General features: G+C 40.2%; 2 protein-coding genes across 4 annotated transcripts; one reads left to right on the top strand and one right to left on the bottom strand.

Moving 5' to 3' along the window:
• Positions 1-3,277: 3,277 nt before the first annotated feature.
• LOC106644431 (neuroligin-1) lies at positions 3,278-16,897 on the top strand. The gene is made up of 12 exons (XM_089590505.1): positions 3,278-3,314; positions 3,364-3,930; positions 6,424-6,573; positions 8,464-8,652; positions 11,136-11,401; positions 11,488-11,625; positions 12,391-12,815; positions 13,144-13,210; positions 13,731-13,808; positions 13,879-14,156; positions 14,223-14,415; positions 14,497-16,897. Exons 1-12 carry the CDS (start codon positions 3,278-3,280, stop codon positions 14,992-14,994), a joined length of 2,886 nt encoding a protein of 961 aa, XP_089446631.1. The 3' UTR covers positions 14,995-16,897.
• Positions 15,927-20,017, bottom strand: LOC106644449 (BTB/POZ domain-containing protein 6-B). Of its 3 annotated transcripts, none has more exons than XM_023391357.2 (7): positions 19,797-20,017; positions 19,394-19,714; positions 18,511-19,321; positions 18,060-18,422; positions 17,826-17,993; positions 17,582-17,741; positions 15,927-17,162 (listed from the first exon to the last, which is right to left on the bottom strand). In XM_023391357.2, the coding sequence occupies exons 2-7, from the start codon at positions 19,471-19,473 to the stop codon at positions 17,158-17,160; spliced, it is 1,587 nt and encodes a 528-aa protein (XP_023247125.2). In that variant the 5' UTR covers positions 19,474-19,714; positions 19,797-20,017; the 3' UTR covers positions 15,927-17,157. The 3 variants fall into 3 exon arrangements, with proteins under 3 accessions (XP_023247125.2, XP_089446257.1, XP_089446258.1); XM_089590131.1 differs by having other exon boundaries at positions 18,060-18,425; positions 19,797-20,016; XM_089590132.1 differs by lacking the exon at positions 15,927-17,162 and having other exon boundaries at positions 17,444-17,741; positions 18,060-18,425; positions 19,797-20,016.
• Between the last annotated feature and the right edge of the window lie 30 nt (positions 20,018-20,047).

The following is a 20,047-nucleotide window of genomic DNA, read 5'->3' as shown; positions in this document are numbered from 1 at the left end:
CCCCTCACACGCGTATAATATATACGTGAATGCGTAGGTGCAGTCCGTCTCCGCGAGAGCCTTCAAAATTGAGAAGATTCCAGCCACCGGGAGTGTATGAAATATGTACCTACTGGGGCGAGAAAACGAGAAAGATACGCCAGCAACAACAGACAACCTATCCAGCAATTAAAATACGTGAAACCCAAGAGAGAGAGAGAGAGAGAGAGAGAGAGAGGTCTCCATACAATATAGCAGTCGCAGCACCAGAGTGAGGGGAGGGTGGGGGGGGGAGGAGGAATGAGCGAAGCAGCCGGGGGTTGCTCGGGCAGCACCGAGTTATCGATTGCGCGAGCGGGCGACGACGACGCTGTAACCACCCCACCGATTGCGCGCGCACCGATACCTCTCGGGCGGCTTTTCCCGTTTTTCCAATCCAGTCCAGCGGGACCACGGCACTCGGCTGGCGGCCGGGTAAGCGCAGTCGGCCCGGGACGCCTCTCGCGATCGCCCGCAAGCTCCCTCTCGACCCTTGTATTTTTTTTTTTTTTTTTTTTAAACCCATCAGGCCTCCAAAAACGACAAAGTAGTGCGTTCACGATAAAACACCCACTGGCAGGGAAAAGATCACTCGGTACCGCTGTAGTGACAAGAAAAGAAAAAGAAAAAACCAAAACAAAACGAAAAAGAAGATATACGTATAAATATATATATATATGTAGGGGGTTACGGATGTTAGGCGCGTAGCGTACCATAGGCAGCCGCCCCTCAGATGCGTGCCGGCGGGCGGCTGCTGCTGCGAGAGCAAAAGGAGGAGGATGGGCGCTGCGCCCCCGTGGTGGCCGCGAAAGTGCAAACAACGACAGCATCGACGGGGAACTGGAGCCCGTGGTGAACGACACCTCGCACGGAGCGGGCGAGCCAGATGCAGCGGGCCCCGGGGCCCCTGGCGATGCTGATGGCCCCTCGTCGCCGATGCAACGCACTGCACCAGCTGCTGCTGCTCACCCTGCTCCGCACAGTACGTCTTTTTCTACGTTCAATTTATTCCTTTATGGCAAAACTTGAAAACTTACATGTACGTATGTCATGAACGGTACAACCTCGGCCAATAACCCCCATGTGTACAAATATTACCTATTCCCGTGGCCCTCTCTGGCTCACGGGGGTAATTGGAGTCACAGATTCCGCGACCTCGGGGCTGCATAGGATCGCGACCCTTTTTCCCTACACCCAAAATATCTGGCCGAGATGGCTGGCAGCCAAGAGCACCGCCAGTCAATCCGAGGAAGGCTCCTTCATCCTCCTTCTCATCTCTTGATCGTACTACATACACACACATATACATATACATATATATATATATACACACTCATCCTTCTGATGCATAATGCATTCGACACTGGCTGAAATATGGATCGAGGGATCGGGGGAAAAGGGGAGGTTTCCGTCTGGTGTACGCGTGTGCCCCTTTTCTTCACCCACAATGAACGACTTATATATTATAGATCAGTGCGGCAAGTACAGTCGTGGTGATGAAAAAATTCGCAGCCTCCGGATCCGATGTGCCTCCCCCCTTTTTTGTTTTCGCGCTTCGCCGATAACCACCACCACTATGGGCAACGTTGCGTGAATGAATTGCAGATGAATCGTTATTCCATACGACGGAGATGCTTGTACGCGGTAATTTATGTCACGAGTGATTTGCTGTATTTGTAATTTCTCTCTTTCTTTTTCGCTTTGCTCGATGGCTACTCCAGTATTTATTGCGCTCGAGTTTCGTGCCAATTTGACACTTATACGGACGACGACGACGACTCGACCCTTATGCGTCACGCAGCTCGATTGAAATCCGACTGTCCTCCCGATTTAATTTAATGGTTTGGAAATATTCATTTCGACCTCTCAACCGTGCGTCGGTGTATTTTTCTTTTCATCGGCAAATAAAAAAATAAAAAAAATAAAAAAATTGGCACAGACGATTTATTTAAAAGAAGAAATGATTTAATGATAAATTTCATGTTTACGGTAATAGTGTATATACCTACGTCAAAAGGGAGGTAAGGTTTCATTGTAAATTATACCTCGCGTGGCTTGTTTACGTGTATCGTGCGCCTCAAGTACCTACATCTACTATCGAAACTGGAATAGCTACTCAAGATGTGTTTGAGTTAACTTTATTATGCGTGTATATGTATAATACAATAGTGTTTGCTTTGCTTTAAAGTTTTAGCAGATGTGTAAATTTTATATTTTACTGCAAAATAAAGTATAAATTTTACTATTGACAAAAAAAGCATAGCAGGCAAGAGGTAGAATTTTTATAAATTACGCAAATGCATCCGTCGACCGATATACACACACCCAATCCAGGCTAAAGTGCTTTTATGTTTTACTTTTCCATGCATCACGAGCGCACTTGATTTATACGTATATATATATAATTGGCCTACATTTATTGTCATCTGCTTTTATTTTTCTGAATCGGTGTATATAAAAGATATAAATCGCGACAATGTATCAATGTTTTACAGTTTTTTTTCCGAGATGAGCGATACACGTAAAACTTATACGCAACGATAGCAAGTGAAACGTTGAAAATGACTGTTTACCTTTGAACCGCTCGACGGTTAATAAAAATTGTGAAACTCCTCGGAGGAAGAGTATAGAAAAACTTTGCGATGGAGGTAGTGACGGAGGGATAGTTTGCGCGTCGACTAATTACCGTGAAAATCCGCAGTTATGCTCGCACAATGGACCTAGCTTTTAATTTAATTACAAATCACCGATCCAGAGAATTTCTCTACCTCGTGGAAGTCAACACTCGTAAAAATAAAATGAAATTGTCCCCGTCCCCTTGACCATCATCGTCACCGTTGTAATTTATTACATTTAGACGGACCCTCAAAAGGTAAATAATTAACACTCTTTGTATGAAGCGTATACCAAAGGTATATATATATACGTGTGTAGTAGTCCTGTACCGTAGTGTTTTCATTGAAGCCTCGATGAAAAAAATTTACAATTACAGCCCATCATTATAGGTATTTTACCCCACGATCAATGAAAGGTAACTGATTGAATCGTTTTTCGAACTCAAAATTAAATTGACCGAGCAAAAAGTATCCCACACACGATGTATGCATATAAATATTGACGTAACAATACTTTGGAACAAATAACACAAACGTGAAAAGAGGAGGAGAGAGAAAGAGAGCTATCCCTTAAAGTAATGCAATTATAATCGGTCGCAAGCGTAACAATTATTGCGATTTATTGTTATACATTGTTGATCAATATGATAAGTTTGGGCAACGAATATGTAACATTAAAACGTAATGCGAAAGAATGTTAGCCTCGTTAAGCCGATTGTGTAATTTTCAGGCTGCACTGCAGGCGAAGTGGAGAAGGAGGAGGAGGAGGAGGAGGAGGAGGAAGAAAATGCCGAGGCGGAGCGGAAGCACCTACGGGAAATTCATCGACAAAAAACTAGGAGGAAAACAACAACAAGAACAACGGGGGTACGGAAGCAATGGGTACTGGTGCTATTGTTGTTGTTACTGTTGGTCAACGAGTACACCGAGGCCATCAAGTATAGCTCGCGGACTGTGTTTACGCGCTACGGTATGGTTCGAGGTATCGTAACGAGAACACCGACAGACTCCACGGTCGAAATCTACTTGGGGATAGCTTACGCGGCGCCACCGGTCGGCTCGTTGAGATTCATGTCGCCCATCACACCTTCGTCCTGGACCCCCAAGACCCGAGTCGCCGACGTACCAGCGCCCATCTGTCCCCAGGTACTACCAAGACCCGAGCCCGACATGCCAGCCGCTCAGCGCACCTATCTCGCAAGGCTGTCGGCCCTCATGGCCAACCAGAGCGAGGACTGCCTCTACCTGAATCTGTACGTGCCCAGACCTCCGGCCCAACACCAACACCAGACTTCCGGTCCGTATACACACACACATATATATATATATGTTGTTGATTCAACGACTAATGAGATTAATGGGACAGGGGCTCATTTGCACTTTATGTGGATATAGCTTGAATATATTATATTATTCTGTAGCCGAGACGAGGGCTCGCCGAAGCGCGAAAAATCAATGCATATATATTTGTACGCTTATTGAGAATTTTGCGCTCAATTTTCTCCCGATCGTTTTTGCAACTCATGTACCAGGTACATTCAACGATTGTTAAGTACAAAAAAAATTTACATGCCTCTATATAGACTTTATGCGAGAACAGAGAAGATTGGTGGGGCGGATGAAGAAAAAAACTATGAGAATGTTATTTACGTAATTTATGCACGGGCGTAAATTTATCGGGCTCGATATTTTTGGGGAATTTGTTTCGGCGGCGTCCATTTGTTAGGCGTGAAAATAAATTTTTCGCGCGCGAGAACGTTGCAGGTTACTCATACACATGGGAACGAGCAAAGAATTTTTTTTTATAACCTGAACACGCCGAAGACAATAGTTGAGGTAAAAAACAACATCGTTGATGTTTTTCCCGTGCGGTGTTAAATATCAGGTATATTATATACTATAAATTAACGCAACTGCAAAATGATGTCAGATTGACAATAAAAAGTGTACAAAAGCACACCAAGAGTGTAACAGCCTAGGCATACGGACTCGTTGGTTGGCCCATATTTCAAAAAGTTGTTGGCGCTCTGCAGATGCATCCTCGGAGTCTCCGCGTTTCTCGCTTCGGGCGACAGCCCTCGTCCCTCCCTTTCTCTGATGCACACGCATACATACATGCACGTGTGTTGACAGAACCCGTGATAAAATTGACCGTTTTCTTTGTTACTAAATGTAACGACGCACCGTGCCAATTGTGCTATTGTTACAATGTTTGTTTTACGATTGCGCAATGATAACAACAATAATATAATGTATTATGGACGCGGAAAACGGTGACGGTTTAGGTATAAGAAGAAATGATTCAAAGGAATTAATTAAAAACAACGTATACAAACGTATGGGGAACGATAAATATAACAATATACCACTCCCTGTATACGTTTATTGTGTATATGTATATAATATAAGAGAGAGGAGCTTTCAGGTCAGCAACACGAGCAAGGTGTGTCTATCTGTCGAAGAAGGGTGAGAAAGAGGCTCGTTGCCTCTTCAATTCCGTAGTGCATTGCAGTAGATTTAAAAGGAGATTCTGCAAGCACCGCGGGAGTGAGGGGGCTTCGTGTCGAATCATCGCAACCATCTTGAATACCACCTCCGATGAATACATACCTGGCAGGTGTATTATCCCTCCCCATCTGCCCCTCTTTGGCTATTATATCGATTGATCGCTCGCCCACATAAGTTACTCAATTATGACGTAAATTGTTTTCTCTTTAAGCATTTGATTTAGTTTTTAACGTGTGCATTACACCGCAGATAACCAAAAAATGCATAATTAAGCATATTATTGTGTGATACCCGCATGTAAGTATAGGTATACATACTTTTACATCAACTGCATCCGGCGTCTGACCAAGCCGCGTACCTTTTCTACTTGCTTTGGCTCCGAGCGCTTGATGAACACACCACAATAATATCCAAGTACAACGCCAAAACGAGAGCTTTGCTTTAATTTTGCACGTCTTTTATTTAGGCTAAGATGGATACATTTTGTTGTTGTTGTTGTTGTCCCTCCTCATGTATTTATATTTACCTGCATATTTATACAAGGTATGTGCAAATGCGAGCGGCTCCTTCAAATTATTCGGATGTAAGGAGCTCTACCCTGCACTGTGTGTGTGTGTGTGTGTGTGTGTGTGTGTGTGCATCGATTCATATTGTATATGTATATTTGTGTGCTGCTTTTTAGATAATTAAAGGATTCCGTGAGCGCGTTCAAAGGTTTTTTTTTACATACCTACAAATACAAGTAGTACGTATACGTACCATGATATCTACAGTCTGTATGAATGAAAATTGCATCCCTTGAGTTTCAAAAGAGATTCTTTATGTTCAGCTTAACAGTATAATGTGTATTTCAATTCATAAGGGTGCCAATGTCAGACTTGGACACGGATTCTATTTCGTAATGCATTATTTGCGGTAAATTTTTTTTTTTTTTCCCCAATTCCTACTTACCAACAACGCAGTGCTCAACAAAATTTGTTCGCAGCGAAAACAACAACGTATCACAATTTGAAAGAAATAATAGTTTATAAAAAAAATAGTAAATAAATATTTTATTTTAAATAATCCCAAGGAAGGCACCTTAGTTCAAGGAAACTTTCTTTTCAAGTATTAATTAAAAATTTGATAAAATAATGGTGCACAAGACTGGCCAAATGAACGTGTGCATTTTTGTACTCGTAACTCTTGGGATTGTATGTAATTTTTGTTAAGTCAGATTTAATAACATGAAATGTTGGATAAGACAAATTGTAAAAGCTAAAAAATGTTCTCAACGTCACAGGTTCCTCGTCACCGGACCAACTGCCAGCCCTGCTGCTCATACACGGCGACTCTTACTCTTGGGGAGCCGGAAACACACTGGACGGTACAGCCCTCGCAGCTTACGGGCAAATCATCGTCGTAACCATCAACTTTCGCCTAGGTATTTTAGGTAAGCTCCACAATTGGCAATAATCATGGTAAATTTTTAGCGAATCGGTGCTCAAACTTTAATTTTTTTTTCTTTTTCATACCGAGTAGTAAATTTCAAAGTATGACAGGAAATGTCACGAGTTGCCGTGGTCTACGTGTATAGAAAACTAGCGCCGCTAATGGTCGTTTGATCTTAACAAATTGGAAAAGATAAAGGCGCTTGTACGTGACGAACACCGTGTGTGTATATATATACACATTGCTCCCCAGTGTGCTGTTATATACGAGAAAAAAACTATGTATACATACACAACGGTACAACTTTATCCTCTCTGCTCGTACGGTATGATCATCTCGAATTTTCTCTTTTTAATCGGTTAAATTGACGTGTGAGGTTTATCCGAAAGTTGTGCGAGTATTGCGTTATTAAATAACTCGAAGTTACCGTTGTTTTTATTCAGCTCATATAAAGAAAAAAAATTTAAAAATTAAAAAAAGGAACGCAAGATTTCGATACTTGTTGTTATCGTTGGTTTATTGCGGCGTGGAATAAAAATACATCCTAAGGCTCCGGAAACCGCATGAAACAACATCAGCAACAACGCCCCATGTGTCCTTTGAACATAAATTTCTCATGTCAGACAAAAAAAAAGAGAGACGTAGCTGCAGTGTTGGTAAAATTTGAATAAAATTTACCGGCAAAAACTAGCAGATAGTCATCATCTTTGGCCATCAGATATTATACTTTGAGAAAACGAGCAAATATAAGATTCATGGGCAGGGAGTTTGCTCAGAGATCCCGTGTACTTGTTTATACACGCCTTGAAGCTTCTCACAAGCATAGCTCGATTTCCGAGAGGCTACTTACTTGAGAGAAAGGAAAGAAAAGGGAGGAAAAGAAAAAAAAAAGGTTTTCAAAGTAGTAGCAACGAGTGCCTCTATGTGGTACAAAGGGCACATAAAAGCGACTTGTAGGTATATGCACTACCGAGTCATTTTCGCGTGAAAGAAGCAAGTACGTACTTAGAAAGTGTGGAAGGGGAGACAGAAATGAACGGGTTTTAATTATTCATCGCGCAGTAGCATGTGATTATGTGTATGTATACACGTTGGCGATTGGCCGGAGAAAAACACTCTGCATGTACTTATCAGTTCTCTTTTGGAGTAGACTAGCTCGTCACGTGCGCCTTATTGTGCGTGGGCGTTGGATAATAAAAGTAGTGAGCTGGGAGGCAACAAAAAAAACAAAAAAAAAAAAAAAAACATGGCTGCGCTTTGAGGCACACCTAATAGTTTGGTGAATATTTCACCGCGCAATTACTAACCTGAATATGACGAAGATCGCGGTCTACTGCTGTGTCAACTTTTTGCTCTTGGCAAACATGGTTTTTCATTTCACCTCTCCCATCGTCCTTTTGAATACATGTTCTATTTTTTTAATGTACGTGCGCTTTGGTTGATTTTTTTTTTTTTTTTTTTTTCTCATCTCTTGTCTCCTGTGAAATGTGTACAATGTCAACATCAACTCCTTACGCCAAAACGTGAAAGGCTACTCATCTTTCTCTGGCGTAAATGGGAGGTCCGAGGGGAAAAAAACACAATAGCATCTAATTTTCCATCGCTAACGTCTACGGGGAAAAAATATAGAAAGAAAGGGAAGAAAAATAAAGGGAATCCTTAGATCTCACGTGATGATAGAATCGTTAAGTTTTATCAAAGCTGCTCTCTTTTGTGGTGATATTCTTTGATTAAATGTTCACGGTATGCTTTGGGGCTTTATTTAAAGGAAATGGAATAATATTTTTTCATACACTGTTTAACATTCTTAAAATTTGCTTATTATTCCGCTGTACGCGTTTACAAGGCAAATTATAATAAGAAAAAAAATGCTATATATGCATGCATGCAGGTTTCCTGAAAACAAGTTCAAAAGAGAGCTCGCAGGGCAACTACGGGCTCATGGACCTTGTGGCTGGGGTTCATTGGCTGAGAGAAAATTTGCCAGCTTTTGGTGGCGATCCGAATCGAATAACTCTCATGGGCCACGGCACTGGAGCTGCTCTTGCCAACTTTCTCGCTGTTTCTCCCATGTCTAAAGGTAATAAATATTATCGCTCACTTACACATTGGTGACCGCCGCCTCCTAATGTGGTGTACACAAAAACAAACATCGTGTTTTCATTACTTTTTAATAAAGAATCAAGACTTAAAGGCGTTGCAATTTTGCGAGAGGGAAAAAAAAAAATTCCGAGCACACATATGTATATATAATGAATGGATTTGAAAAGTTTCAAATAAAATTTGACTGTATTTATAAAGGTCCTTGAAATTAAACCGTAATTAAAGTGGAATAACGAAAGGCTAGATACCTATATAAGACGAATAAAGAAAAAAGGAAGCACGTACGGGGGTTAGGCTAGATATTTATGTATTTATAGGTGTATACTTACTATTGCCTCAGCAGAGCCTGCAGGCCGAGGTTAAGAATAAAAAGAGAGCATGTAACGGTAAAGGTTTATATATATTTATAAGTACGTACCTAGAGTGGTGCTACTGGTGCTTGCACATGTCCCTTACACACAGCCATCGGTCCTTAACAAGCTTCCTCGAGTAGGTTGGTTGAGCTCTCTCTCTCTCTCCCCGACGTGGTAGCTCTGCTTTCCGCTAACAACCTCCTTCCTCGTGGCCTGGATTGCCAGTCCGCCTGCTTTAGACCCTGCCATTTCGCTAACGAATCTTCTGTGCTGTACCTACTGATGCCTGCTCCTGGTGCAGCTATAGATGCGGCTGTCCTTTTCTCTCTTTATACACTGTGTGCTCGTGTTTGTACTGATGACAACATGATAAGAGCACTGCTGCCACGCGCCGTGGGGCCTTTCGTCAGCTTTCGTCCGAATCCATGTACGTACTGGCTAACATGGCCAGAGACAGAGACTGCTGGCTACTACTGTACAGTTGTACCCGTTCAAATACACGCGAGAGTTTATGAGAGATGTATCTTACTTGTACCTCTATAACTCTCAATACTTATTTGCGCGTAACTCCATCATCACCGACACCGATCACCGTCTTTCTCTATGAGTACCTTACCTACATTTGTGAGTGTGTGCGTGCATCCTACCATACAAACTTGTAAACTCGTCTCGTGTAGTCCATAAGCGCGACCGGCGACGCGCGTGTGCCAATTCTCTGCGCCTAAACCCTAAACACGTACTAACACGTCCGCGGCGCGCGCACGGCGCACTCTGCATGTCTGTAATAAGACGATGCGTAGGTACGTGATGTTTATTATTATTATTATTATTATAATTATTATTATTATTATTATTGTGTGTAGAGTATTCGATTAAATTTCATTTGCATTCGTCAAAATTCACGTGAAAAATCTCCAAGCTCATATATTTTAGTACACAATTTGAAGTATGCCATTATTATTGTTACTTTGGGTTATGTAACTGTCCTTAATGTCCAAATCGGTTTTTTTTTATTTTTTTTTATTTCAATAATAATTAAATACACCAACGTTGTATTGATATTAGAAAAACAGCAACGAAGCATTGAAAAGATACTGGCTGAATGAAGAAAAAAAGGTACCTACGAAAAATAACAGTCGACTGTTTATTAAATTTTAATATATGAAAGAAAGTTTAGTGTGGAAACGAGTAAATGCAAAAACTTTTCATTTATTTTCAGAAATCCTGTGGAGCAAAGGATTTCTTTTGTTTTTTCTTGCTTATCACTCATACCCTCGATCTATCGATATTTATCGAAAAATGATAAATCAATGCACACACGTACACAATGTACTGCAGTACCTATATAAAAAGTACGAATTCAAATAACTCTTGAAAATTTGAAATTAGGCAATTGCGCTAAAACCAGTGTTGGTTATCTTGACGAACACACATGTGAAAGAGAGTCCAGCGAAATAGAAATTCCACGCACGAAAATCCATCATATTTGAATAGAGTTACTCCATGTGCGGGCATATTTCAACCCCTTCTTTATCTTACAATAATCATATGCACATAATTTCAAGAGAATAATATAATTTGTGAAAATGACATGTAAGTATAATTATATATATATATATATATATATATATACTACAGCATATGCATGCATATACATACACCATGCATGTAAATTATATAGTTACCTCAGAAGCGCAAGTCTTTGAAAGGAAGGAGGGAAGGAACCTTTTTGATGATATATATATATATATATATATATATATATATATATATATATGTATGTATATAATATAATGTCGAGAAAGATAAATTCCAACATTCCATTCGTGTTCATAATATAATGTATATCCACTGCACACTCACACACCTACAGGAGTTATTGGGTTATTGGGTAATTAATAATTCAACACACGCACACACTGCACACTGTTTCCTCTCGAAGAAAACAACGGGCAAAGTAGGTACCGAGTTGTTATTATCATGAGGGGGGGGGGGGTGTACCTACAAATGTAGGAAGTTTTAACTTTGCGGGATTAGCTGATCATAAACAAAGACGGGTGTTTATGGAAAATGGAGGTTGAAAAAAAAACGACACGACTGCCCGCAGAATTAATAAAAAGGGTGGTCCTACTGGGTGGCTCGGCCCTGTCTCCTTGGGCGGTGCAGCGAGAGCCACTCCAGGTGAAACGGCGCGTCGCCGAGCAGATTGGTTGTCCCGGTGACGTGGAAACGGAGGATATAGCGCCGTGCCTTCGTCAGCGCAGCATCGACGAACTAATGGCAATCAAGCTTGACATACCGAGGTTTACTTCTGGCTTCGCGCCCTTTAGCGATGGCGCCATTCTCCCATCTTTGACTAGCTCGGCTAGCCAGGTGAGAAGAACATGTTTGTATTGCTGGTGTGTCTGTGCATATGAATTAATCGCAGGATTTTGTCATTGCATTATGGAATTGTACAGAACTTGCAGCCGACGGCCTCCACGGCGGGACTGATGCCGGGCCCGGGCTCGGAGTTTGCCAACTTCGGGGACCACGACTTGTTGATGGGACTTACGTCGGATGAGGCTTGGCTAGAGCTGACCGAACAAGATCTTCAGGTTGGTTAACTGACTCTTGTACGTCTCGTTGTCCATACAGCAGAGATTGGTGATTCTTGACTATTTTATTGACAAAAAATTCATACAATTTCATACGAAATATTTTTACGAATAAACGAAACAAATTCCCCAAAAAAACTTATAAGTACAATGTTAACTCTTTTGCTCAAAAAAATTTACATTCAAGTATTACGAAACAAAGAAATGTTGAAAAATTTTTTTACTTCAAATAAACTCGGAGAATACAAAAATTTCATCTTACAATTAGACTAAAATTGGATTCGCGTTGTGTGAAATTTAATTGGGCAATATTACACTTGTTAGGTGCGGTTGATGGTAGAATGTCAAAAGTAAGTCATAAGTGACCCATGAACCCTCGGCATTCGAAAAACATGAGATTTTGTTTTTTTACCAAAAGTCAACAAAAACTGCGATCATGACTTTTTACCAAAGAAAAATATTTGATTCACTCCCAGGGCACTTTTCCTCCTTTGTCGAATTTATAATATTTGGGTTGGAAAAAAAAAAATGTAGTTACACGCATGGTGTACGCACAGATCGCACGACTTGTATAATATATTGGCGTGTTTTCTCTCTCGACTCAAATAAGTAGGTATAGGTATATTAAAAAAAAATATTGTTCACTACTTGTGACATATGCCCCCTGCCCCCCTCTCTGCTTGCAATGACGCACATGTCGCACCACTTGGGACAACGAACATAGTGTTTGCGTGAAATAGGATCAATGAAATTTCTCCCCCACAGAATGGCATGAACGAAACTCGTCGCGATCGGATCCTTCGTACTTACGTGCGCAACACGTACCGTTACCACTTGCACGAGATCTACTCGACGTTACGCAACGAATACACGGACTGGGAGCGGGGCGAGCCAAATCCTCTGGCGATAAGCGAGGGCCTACTGTCGCTGCTGGGCGACGGTCAGGTCTCGGCACCGCTTCTCAGGCTGGCCCTTTTGCACTCCAGCAACGGTGGCAGGGGCTACTTTCTCCACTTTCAGCCGGGCCCTCGGGAGCGTCCGATCCGGAGAGCCGAGGAGTTGCCCTACCTCCTTGGGCTACCGTTGATTCGGGGTGAGCTGGCCATTGCTGCTCCGACCAATTACAGCGCAGCTGACGAGAACCTCTCCAGACTCCTCGTTCACTATCTCTCCAACTTTGTACACCGGGGGTGAGTTGAAATAATAAATAATAATAACATAAACCGTGGATTGGAAAATTACCGTGCATACTTTGCTCAAAATAGCTCCCAGGTATTTTTTGGTAAGTACAGTTACACGTACCTGAGAGTTCACGTGCATGCAAGAGATTATACCGCGCGTGACTTTTTCGCAAAGAAAGTATATAAGTAATTACGGACGAGCCTGTGACAGAGCGACCTTTTTTTTTTTTTTTTTTTTTTTTTTTTTACCCCCACGCCCTTCTTTTCTCTTTCAAAACGACGGCTCAAAGCTATGCTGTAGTAAGTATAGTAAGGTGCAAAATTTTTGTTTTTCCAGGGACCCAAACGGCGCAACCATGTCAACTCCAACGCCGTTCTGGGACTCGTACGACTCGATCAATCAGGTACTATCGGAATGACTGTTATTATTTATAATTTAACACATGTAAATATTAATTTATGGAGTGTATTGTACCCAATTTTGAGGATGACTGATTGGGCTACATCAACTGATGTTTTGTAAGATGGATATGAAAAAAATATTATTGTCGGCTGTTTTATACAATTATATCACCGAATAGGTGCAATGTATAAAAGTATTAATTACACAAGTGTATGTTACACTAATAGACAAATTAGCATATCTGCAATGTAAAACTTGTTCTCCTTTGTTGTAAAGCTTGTTCACCTTCGTTTTTGCATATATGTAGTGTTTAATTGATTTTTAGTTGTATGACGAGGTATTTTGAGACGTATGGACCAAAATGTAATTTATAATTTGGTTATTTAAGCGGCATAAAAATATTCTCGTTTATTATTAGTTCATGTCATTGAATGTTGTATCTTGACAAGCCTATTGATTAATTCCATTTGCACGTGCGATAAATAAAAAAAAAAAAAACTCAATAACGTACAATTTTTCAGCTGTACTTGGAGGCCGGTCCGAGCCCGGAGATGCGCTCGCACTACCGCGGTCACAAAATGAGCACCTGGCTGAACCTGGTAGTTAAAATGTTTATCAGTATCGTAAGGGAGCAAGCATCGGCAATAAGTTACCAAACTGTTTTATCAGTTGCCACAGCTACATAGACCGGGCTACGAGGTCAGCATGCGCCACCACCATTTGGCCGAGAGCCCTAGTCTGTACGAGGGCGCGGTCCGACCTCAGTCGATGGCGATGCCGATACCCGCGCCACCCCTGCCACTGCCCTCACCCACCGAGCCCTCGATATCCAGCACGGCGACTACTTTCAGCAAAAGTGGCACCACGGCCACCGTCGTTCCCGCCACCGACTGCACGACCAACCTCAGTGGCAATTTCCCGCTCGAGCCCCCAACCACTATCCCGAGGTATGACGCTCACCTTTTAACAACTATGACAAAAAATTAACATTCATCTGTCCCCGCACTTGTTAGTAATCTGGACCTTAAACCCGGGCCTGACAACATCCTCCAAAAGATTGCATCGAAGCACTACCAAAGCCATACTGCAGCCCTTACGGTAACAATAGCCGTTGGTATATTCCTCCTGTTGCTCAACATATTGATATTTGCGAGGATCTACCACCAGCGCGATAAAAACGGTAGCTCGGCTGCTGGTATCGACCCGGTGAGACACACGCAAGTTCGTATACCCATGCCCGAGATAAGTTTTATTCCCAATAAAATTAATAAATGTTTCGCGATACAGCGCATGGCCGCCGGCAGTCTGGGCATCCTGCAGGACAAGAAGAAGGAGGAGCTGCTGGAGATCGCTTGCACGGGCGGGGTACTGCGCGATTCATCGGCGAGCTTGCATGGGCCCAACAAGCGCTCGCTCTCGAGCTTCGTGCTGCAGGCATCGGCCGGAGGAGCGACCGACTCAAACAGTGACAGCGGCAGTCCCGTGGCACCCGCGCCCCGCAAGGGCAAGTTCGTCGAGGAGCTCGAGCTCGGGCTCCACCAGCTCCAAGAGTACGAACGTGGCTCGTACTTTTGCCCGAGTCCTCAAAGAACCCACACGCCGTCCCCGTGTCTCGACGCGACGATGGCCGTCGCGGGGGAATGTCTGGAAGATCTACCCGAGCCCCCGCCCCCACCAAAGTCGCCAGCACCAACGTCCTCGTTTGTCTGTCCGGGTATTCTCAGGCAACCCGGTACACCCGGTTGCGCCAAAAAAAGGGTCCAGATACAGGAGATATCGGTCTGAATTCGTCTCGGAATATACTTTTTCACTGCCCTTACCTCACCGACCCCGATCAACCCCTTGTTCAATATATAAAATAATAATGATGTGATGAGAGCCTCGATCATTTTTTCAAGACCTTTTAGTGAGATACTTATACATTGTATATTTTAAAACATGAGCTAAAATAAGTGGTGACGATGACGATGATGATGATGATAATAATAATAATACACAAATGCCACAAATCATTATAAATTATACGTATGTTGTATAAATCTATGAAAAATAATGAAAGTCAACTCGAGCGGTTAAAGTTTGGGTGGTCGAGAAAAAAAAATGGATACAAATCCCTTGTCCCGATGCACGTATACGTTGTTTAAACATTTTGAAAACACAATGATTATGGGTGCGACCAGATGATGTATGTTTTTGCGCGTAAATATACGCAAGGAATTGAATTTTCATAGCTCAAAGGACATATTATTGTATCAAGTATGTATAGCTACATAGGTAAAGAGAGAAATACAAAACAAACACACACATTTATGTATATATAAAACCGATGACGTTAGGATCTTCGCAAGAGTCCTATATTTGAAGTGTAAAGTTCGAGGATGACAATTGAGTTAAAATTTTTTTTTTCGTCAATTTTTTTATGAATTGTATGGAATGAGGAGCGGTTCTAAACAATCATGAACACGCAATTGTACTAGAAAAGCTGTAAAAGGTAAAAAAAAAAAAAAAAAAAAAAAAAAAAAAAAAATTAGATGAAGAATGCGTGCAGTCCGTTGTGGATATTAATCCGCGCAGTTATTTGTTTGGGGTGCTCACGAATCCAATCAAAAATGGAAAAAGCTCTCGATTTACGTGACGACAAATAAGTATACATATACAATGTACGCATTTTAAAAAGAGACAAACACTCGTATGGGTATACAGAGTTTATTGAAACGAATTATTGCATGACAAATTGTAGTTTTCTATAAGACGAGCCAGGATTGTACGATTATTTGTTCACCAGTGATTTATCGTATATCCATAAGCTCTCGATCTTGTGGTACAGATATAGTGCTTTGATAAACAAAAATATCTTGAGTGATGCAGCGTGAACTTTTACCGTGATACATTACGGAACGCACAATTATTTGGAAAAAAGCCAAATGTATATAGTCCCAAAAAAAAACACAAGTACTTAAATAATGTTATTGCCGTTAAGCATCGACTCATATAAGCTGACAAACATAAAAAGAGGCATTTCCAACTATTTGCGTGTACGAGTACCCTCTATAACTATGAATCAAAATTAAGAATTGAAAAAATAAATACTAGTATTATAATAACAAATAATAAATTAAATGAGTAAATTATCATTAACAATAAAAAGTGATTTTTGAACAATCACAATTTTTTTTCGCCAACGACGAGTGTGATATGCGAGTTATCTATATGCAACACCAATCCATAAATATGTAAACGAGCAAAAAAAATCTCTCGTTGTGAGCATTCTTTGGATTGTAAAATAAATACTTGATTCTGTAAGATCGATTTATACAATGGCGATGCATCTATTAAAAATTGAGATTGGTTTTATTAAATGAAAAAAAAACTTTTTAACAAATTACAAAATACATTCGATAGTGGCAATTTTCCCTGCGACAGTGCGAGCATGGAAACTAGACCAGAACTATTACTGTTGGGAGGTATTTAACTAATCCTTATTGGTTATCGAGAGTGTAAAATTGTTGACATTAGAATTGTTTTTTTTTACAGTCTTCTGTATCTATATTTTATTCAATATTTTGAGCGTTGTTGTTTATGTTATATTTATAAATAAATTTCATTTAATACATTCTTCCACAATTTTTTTGGTATTATATTTAATCGATAAAGATTTTCAATATGTTAGTACCCATCAAATGACATTTCTTTTTAGGTAATATTAACATGTTTTAACTTTAACAATTTTATATGCAGCATGATGATTTCATTATTTTTTACAAAACTATAAATTTGTTGAAGTAAGAATTTCATCCATGAGTATTTTAATTAACCGTCAATTTATTTCAATACGTCCAAATTTAATTTCTAAATTAAAATTTTCAACTTACATTGTTTTTCTTGGTGGTTTTTTTAAATACCGAGGATTAATCAACGCGCAACTCCAGCAAGCCCATCTTATAGACATTATACTAAAAGAGAAAGAATAATTATTTTTATTTGGCCAATGAAAAATTCAAGCAAGTTCAAGCAATGAGTATTGTACATATTTTTTATTCATAAAGATGATAATTTTCAAATAAATCTTTTATATTAAATATTAGTTATATATATTATTGCACAATAAATTATCAAGTAAAAAAACAAGTTACTATTCAGGGGAAAAAAAAAATTACAAAATAATAAATCAAATTAATATAAAATTTCAAGATTATCGTTAATATTGGACATTGATGCTGTCAGTAGTGACGTAAAAAAAAAAAAAAAAAAAAAAAGGATAAAACGAAAAAAAAAAAAAATTTTTATAGTTTGTTAAAGAAAATTGACAATTTTTTTTTTCTTTTCATATTACAAACCTAAAATAAAAAACCAAATTTCATTGATACTTAACGATATGTAAAAACAATGGATCTTATTAAACCATCTCGATTTGTGTCATTTGAATTGCCAGTCCCAAAGCGGAACAGGACGCTATCACAGATTATACTTTGGCTACAATTTGCCAGTGGATACCAGCCATCTCTGTTGAATACAACACCAATTTTGTACAGCTGGAAAAAAAAAATAAATAAATTGTTTTCAATAAAATTTTTCAACTCAACCGTCAAAGTTTCTACGACATAAAAAATAATTACTTTATTTTTTTGAACCATAATGGGCCGATTGAAAGTAACTTCTATTAACTCTTGAACTTCAACTTTTGTGCTGAAATGAGTGTACGTCAAGCGAGTACCAAAAGAATCAAGTAGGTGAGCATATAATATTTCTGTGTATGATGACTTGGGTGGTTGAGTGTCATGAGCCTGAAAATTTAAACCCTTTTTGTAAAATTTATTCAAAGACAATCAAATTTGAATAACCATGTGTACCATGTTTAAAATCTGCGATGGTACTTGTATTCCGAGTACACATATTGATTTATCAACAACAAACGTGACAGTACAGTCTAAAATGTTATCATTGTAGACCTCTGACTGTTGCTCGACGGTTCTTATGCAGTAATATTTTTGGCTATCACGATATTCATTGATGGCTACTGCCAACGGTCTTTCTTGCGAACTGATGCTGTTTTCCTCAATCTGTCTTCTTAGATTGTCAGCTTCTTGGCTAGAGCTGGGATGTTCTCCAGCAATGAGATATGGAATAAGAGATGAAGATGTGACTAAATTAATAGGACGCTCTTCAATATCATATGGGAGTTTTCCAAACATAGTTTTTGGCTGAGCTCTCTTCTTCTAGAAACAATGGTAATTGGTTATTTTGTAACAATAATTGTTAAAATTAGCAACTCAAAAATTTAAGAAAAACAAATCAGCTTACAGAAAAATCAGGATTCAACACTTTCATGACCAGTAAACTAAATCTTCTCTGTGTATTTGTGGAAAATCCCTCGGGCATTGGAATTTCACTATTTCGAGAAGAAACGTTCATCAAAAGTGCAAAAGCTTCTTGTTGCGTTAACAATGGAGATTTTCCAGGTCCCTCTGCAAATTCTTGCGGACTCAAAGTGAGATATCTAATTTTAGTCAAAGCATTTCCAATGACAGATCTCAGAGACTTAGCCTCGGACAAATCCAACGATTTTCTGGTGCACTCGGCTTTAGCCCACTTTTCAACAGCATTGAATAAATCTATTTCAGAGTTTATGTCCAATGCATCTTGATCCAAAAGAGTCAAAACAGTTGCCTGTTCAACGTCATCCCAACTTGATTCGTTGATCACTTCTTTAGTTCTTGTGCGCATAATGTGCAAGCATTTATCCATTAAAACAGGCTCTTCGAACAATTTAGCAAATTCGTAAGCTCTGCAAGCTTTTTTGGGCGACAAATCGGACCACAAGTATTCTGTGCATTCTTTGACCAGAAATGGTAGCATGTACTTCTTGGCGCAGTAACACAGTTCGCAGGCCAGCTCAAAGGAGCCTAGATTTACTTTATCCGTGTAAATGTACTCGAGTAATGCTTTAAAGGCTTCTGGCTGAACATCTCTGATGGGAATAGGATCGTTTTTTTCAGCCATGCCTCCGTAAAACATTGCCTCAAACACAGGACTGGACATGGCCAGGAAAACTTTGTGTCCATCTACGATCTGCTGGTTCGGCTCTTGGCCGACTTTGAACCGACAGTCGGACCTAGAGGTGAAAATTATCAAGAGTGATTTTATGTTACAACCATCAAGGTAAATAAAGCACTCTGGCACATACCACTGGCCCATTTCGAGCAGGTACTGGCATCTTTGGGCAACATGGCGCTTTGTCGTTTGCCAGTCGTAGGGAACTACCATGGCCCCCTTTTGCTGGTTAGCGTTGATCTTCTTGGACTCCAGGGTGACTGCTAGTGGTAATTCGATTTGGTGTAAAAAATTATAGTCCTACATTACCGCGAGCACGAGCACGGAGAGCAGTAGAGTTATCTCCTCTCCAAGCTCCTTGCTCCAACGATGACGATGACGACGATGACGACGACGACGACGACGACGACGACGACGATGATGATAGAGCCAATCTATTTCGGTGCCTCGAGACCTAAAAATAGGGTAGGACGTAAACAATGAGCGGCGCGATACCGCGATTACCTCTTTTTTTGAAACTCCTTATGGCATCTTACCTTCATATATAATATGCCTGATAGCCTAGTAAAAGCGCTACACCAGCCAAAATAACATATTGTTATTATTGTTATTATTATTATTATTATTGTTAAAGACGTTAACACACGGTGACAGCCGTACTTGTATAGCTGCGTACAGGAAAATTGACGCGCACCAAGTATACGATTGTGGTGACTATAGTAGTATACTAGTATATATGGTTAGTTGGTAGTAGGTAGTATAGGTGTAGTATGCAATTTGCAATTGC

Source organism: Copidosoma floridanum, unplaced genomic scaffold (genome assembly GCF_036245765.1).
Source record: "Copidosoma floridanum isolate Cflo_tuat_1 unplaced genomic scaffold, Cflo_Japanese_pri ptg000012l, whole genome shotgun sequence".
Taxonomy (NCBI): Eukaryota; Metazoa; Arthropoda; class Insecta; order Hymenoptera; family Encyrtidae; genus Copidosoma; species Copidosoma floridanum.
This window is presented reverse-complemented; position numbering and strand designations above follow the sequence as displayed.